The following is a 4,617-nucleotide window of genomic DNA, read 5'->3' on the forward strand; positions in this document are numbered from 1 at the left end:
ACACGCAAATGCATACACAGAGAGAGAGAGAGACAGAGAGAGAGAGAGAGAGAGAGAGAAACAGCGAGCTCTCAGACAAGTTCTGGGAGTGTTTAAGGTGAAAATAATGGAATGAAAAGACTTAGCCAAATTCTGCTCTCACTGAAACTGGCCCAATGAAGAATCGGTGCCCTGAAGTAAATTCCAGTTTTATACCGAGTATCTGAGAACAGAATCTGACCTTGCATGGAGTGGGAACCATCCAACCAGTTTACAGAGATGGTCTCCTGCCCTCATCTACCCTTTACTGTGCTGTGCTGTGCCCGGAGCCCTGGGGCGAGTCAGTCAGATCCCTGGCAGCAGGAGTGTGTGTCTCTTATAAAGCGGGGACATGCAAATGAGGGAGACAGTTTCCTGTTTAAATCTGTGCCTCCCTCTGCCCAGGCTGCACCCAGAGACACAATCCGCAGCCCCTGGGTCTGTGCAGTTACCAGCCAGTCCCTGAGAACTTTCCCCTCCAGCACCAGGGAAAATGGGATTTTTTCTCCTTGTAATTTTCGCTGTAGCAGCTTTGGAAGGTATTTTCCTCCTCTGAATAACTGGCAGAGTGACAAGAATATTGTGTTACCGCTGTTTTTATACCGATATTAATGGCCTGTCTTTATTCCCAGGTGCCCGGTCTCAGGTGCAGCTGGTGGAGTCCGGAGGGGATGTGAAAAAGCCCGGAGACTCTCTCCGCCTCTCCTGCAAAGCCTCCGGGTCCACCTTCAGCAGCTACAATATCAACTGGGTCCGACAGGCTCCCGGGAAGGGGCTGGAGTGGGTTTCACGCATTTACACTGATGGGAGCCAACAGTTTTACGCAGACTCAGTGAAAGGCCGATTCACCATCTCCAGAGACAACTCCAACAACCTGCTGTATCTGCAACTGACCGGCCTGAAGCCCGAGGACACCGCCCGGTATCACTGTGCGGGAGACACAGTGAGGCAAAGCCGAGCTGAGCTCAGACAAGAACCTCCCCCTGCAGTGATCAGAGAAGCGGTTTGGTGTTGGGGGCGCCCAAGGCCTGTAAGTGACGATGAGATTCTGGGAAAGGGCCGAGCAGCAGCAAACCCTTTTATTGTTATTATTGTTCCTCTTCTTTGCTTTTACACAAGGTGAAGGAATTTATACAAGTTCCCGCAAAGCGCAGAACATTCTTAGTTGGGTCCCTGCCTCTTTCTTTCCTCTCCAGGGGACAAATTCTGAGCCCACCCCCAACCTGCCAGGGAGTCACAGATCCATAGACATAAAGTCCGGAGCAGGATGAGAAACTAGTCTGAGCTCCTGCATAACACAGGTCACAGAGCCTCAACCTGGTTCATTCCGGTTCCCTCTAGGCCCTTCTTCACTTCACCGTGCTGGGATACATTCATGGAGGTTAAGTCCATTAATGGCTATTAGCCGGGATGGGTAAGGAATGGTGTCCCTAGCCCAGGGTTTCTCAAACAGGGGTCACCACTTGTGTAGGGAAAGCCCCTGGCCGGCCGGGCTGGTGTATTTACCTGCCCAGTCCACAGGTCTGGCCGATCACTGCAGATCGCTGCTCCGGGTCAATGGGAGCTGCTGCATGTGGCATGGGCTGTGCAGTGATCCGTGGCCAGGGGGAGCCGCTATCAGCCAGACCTATGGATAGGGCAGGTAAACACACCAGCCCAGCCGGCCGCCGGGGGCTTTCCCTACACAAGAGGCGTCCCCCGTTTGAGAAACCCTGCACTAGCCTCTGTTTGTCAGAGGTGGAGATGGATGGTAGGAGAGAGATCGCTGTTAGGTTACCTGCTAGGTTCACTCCCTCTGGGGCACCTGGCACTGGCCATTGTCAGTAGACAGGATACTGGGCTGGATGGACCTTTGGTCTGACCCAGTCTGGCTGTTCTTATGTTGTTATGATTCCGCTTAGAGTCACCACTCTCAGTGACACGTTCCCACAGAAGGGCCCTGATCGCTCAGCTTTTGGCACTAGAACCCACCAACTTTCTTTGTGTGTTTGTTTTGTTTTCGGTTATTTGTCTAGTTAGTAGAATAATTTTTCACTTACGGTGGCTTTTCTTGCCCAAAGAGCATTTTCCTAGGAGAAAAAAAATCCTGGGTTAAACGAACAAATAAATAAATAAATAAATAATCCCTCCAAAATATTCATTTTCTGCTTTTAATAATAATACAAAAAGGAGAGAGAAAAAGAGAGGGAGGCTGCAGCGTCCGCTTCTCCCGTCCACCACCAGGGGGCAGCAATGGTGAAAAGAGCAAACAGCCCAGCCTGGGGGACAGGACGGAAAAGGGGCCCTGGAGGTTGGAAAACATCATTTTTTACCTCTGTACCTACACGGATCGCTCGTTTGCACACAGGATCTGCAGGTGCCCTTTGACTCCGCCTCGCTCCGGGTTCAACTTCAGTGCTGAGTCCGTTCAGCTCCTGGGCAGCGGCTGGAGCGCAGGGCCGGCTCTAGTTTTTTTGTCTCCTCAAGAAAAAAAGAATTGCACCCCCCCTTTTTTTCGGTGGCTTTTACACGTTTTTGCACAGCCCCTGACTTGCGTTGTTTTCCACTCTGCTCAGCAATGGCTGCTGATGGCTCTGTAACCTCATTCCAAGAGCAGCTCTTAGACTCAAAAGAAAGACGGGGCTTGTATTCGTTACATGGTCTATTGGGGGCAACTTGTCTTGTTAAAGGGGAATCTCTTTTGCATTTGCTCTTCTTTCAGCTCATGCCTCTCCAACTTCACTTCCCACCCAGACTGGAAGCGAGATCAGAGAGTTTCACTCCTTAAAGTCTAAAACCCACCAGTGTTTCTTTCCCCCACTTCTCCCTCCTTTCGGTAAAAAGCTCCTGGTGTCTTTCCCCTTCACCTTCATTGGAAGGAATGTCCTGCTCCTCCTGTAGCGAAGGCCTCACATGTCTAGGGTCAGGAAATATACCACAGATCAAAAGGGAAGAGTGTGGAGGGGGAGGGGAATTAGCACAACGGGGTCTGGGGGCACCACTCAGTCTGTCCCAGAGCCATGAAAAAACCTCACCCGGACAGTTCAGCTCCCAAATCCCTCTCCTCTTCCCCAGCACTAGCGGGGTTCGCATCCAAGCAGCTGTGAATTACACTCACTGCTGGGGATGTTTTTCTGTTTGTTGTTTTACCGCAGCCAGACAATAATCCGCACGAGTTACTGGAGGCTCCTTTGCTAGCAGGGCTGCACTTAAAGGCGCTTGGGTTTGGGAACCCCCCTCCCCCCGCCCCTTTGCGGCTCGGATCGCTCTGCAAAAAGACCAGAGGAAAGCAGCGGCCGGTCCTCAGCTGGTGTGAATTGACGTTGACTTCAGCTCCGACCATTCCCACCAGCTGAGGAGCTGCCCCCAAAGGTGGTTCTCAGCTACACCAGCGCGTGTGACACGGGCCCGGGACTATCTCCGCCACCCGAGGCCCGGATCCTGCTCTCATGAGAGAGAAGTCAGCACAGATCCCTGTCGATCCCTGCAGGACACTGTCGGATTGTGACAAGGGCAGCACCTGCCCGTCTCTCCGGGCTGCTTGGCAGAGGGGCTGTGTTCAGGGGGGGAGCACGCGTGGGGCCCTGGGTGCAAGTCAGAGCCACGGGCAGCAGCGCGGGAAAGCGCTCGGTTCTCAGACAGGCAACGAACACACGGGGGGAGTTCGCCTGGCCCTGACTCGCCTCGTTGTTCCCAGAGTAGCGCGGAACGAGCCCGGGATGGCGTCCGGTGTCGCCTTTGTTAGGAGTGTGTTTGAGTCTGACAGTTACGTTCATGGGAGTCTCTGCTTCTCCCAAAGCCGCCTGGGTGGAAGCAGCGGGGTGCTGCAGAAATACAGAGGCACGGAGAGAGGAGATCGCCTCTCCTGGAAAAGTGTCCTTACGCCCTGTCCCTCTGACCAGTCCTTGTTTCTTTAGAGTCAGGTCTTCTTTTGACACTGCTCTGTCAGACCAGGCGCCTTTGGCTGGGGCAGCCTGCTGCAGCCGTACAGAGCGACTGGGGAACTGGGCTCCAGCGGTGATGGTGGGGCGGAAATGGGGCGGGCTGCATCAGCCTGACCCCCTGTGTCCGCTGCCTATTTGTACGGACAGGTCCCCCTAGGTTTCCCTAGGAGCGCCCGGTCTGGAATCTCTCTCCATCCAGACACACGAGTGTGAAATAGCCTGAACTCTGTGTTAGCCTTGCCAAGGGCCAGTCCACGTTCGCTTAGAGGACAGGGTCGATGCACGTGGGATCCAGCTGTCAGGCTGAACTTCACTCTGGAGATCCACAAACCAGCTGTTTGTTCTCTCCCCTCAGGTGCCTGACTGCGTTCTGACATTATAAACCATCGCGGTTACAAGACAGCCCAGTGAAGGGACCCTGCATTGGCTGACACGTCTGTGTTAGCCCCTCTGTGCTCTCCTCTTCCCAGATGCGCTGGCCCCTCGCACACCCCCGAAATTCAGGACTGAGGGCTTCTGAGCTTGACACAAACTGGTTAGCTTGGAAACGGTACCGATTTCTGTTTAAACCCTACATGGATTGGCGCCCAGAGAGGCAAATCTGATTGGAAACAGTGAGGTCTGCGCTCAGAGAGGTTCTTGATTTCAGCTCCATTGGGATTTTGAGAGTGGCCCT

General features: G+C 53.6%; 1 gene segment (V, D, J or C); it reads left to right on the top strand.

The window, feature by feature from the left end:
- The first annotated feature begins 445 nt into the window (after positions 1-445).
- On the top strand, positions 446-3,450 carry LOC120380772. The segment is given in 3 exon segments: positions 446-557; positions 651-961; positions 3,331-3,450. Coding segments are annotated over 3 exon segments (477 nt in total).
- Positions 3,451-4,617: the final 1,167 nt, after the last annotated feature.

Source organism: Mauremys reevesii, linkage group 13 (assembly GCF_016161935.1).
Source record: "Mauremys reevesii isolate NIE-2019 linkage group 13, ASM1616193v1, whole genome shotgun sequence".
Lineage (NCBI taxonomy): Eukaryota > Metazoa > Chordata > Testudines > Geoemydidae > Mauremys > Mauremys reevesii.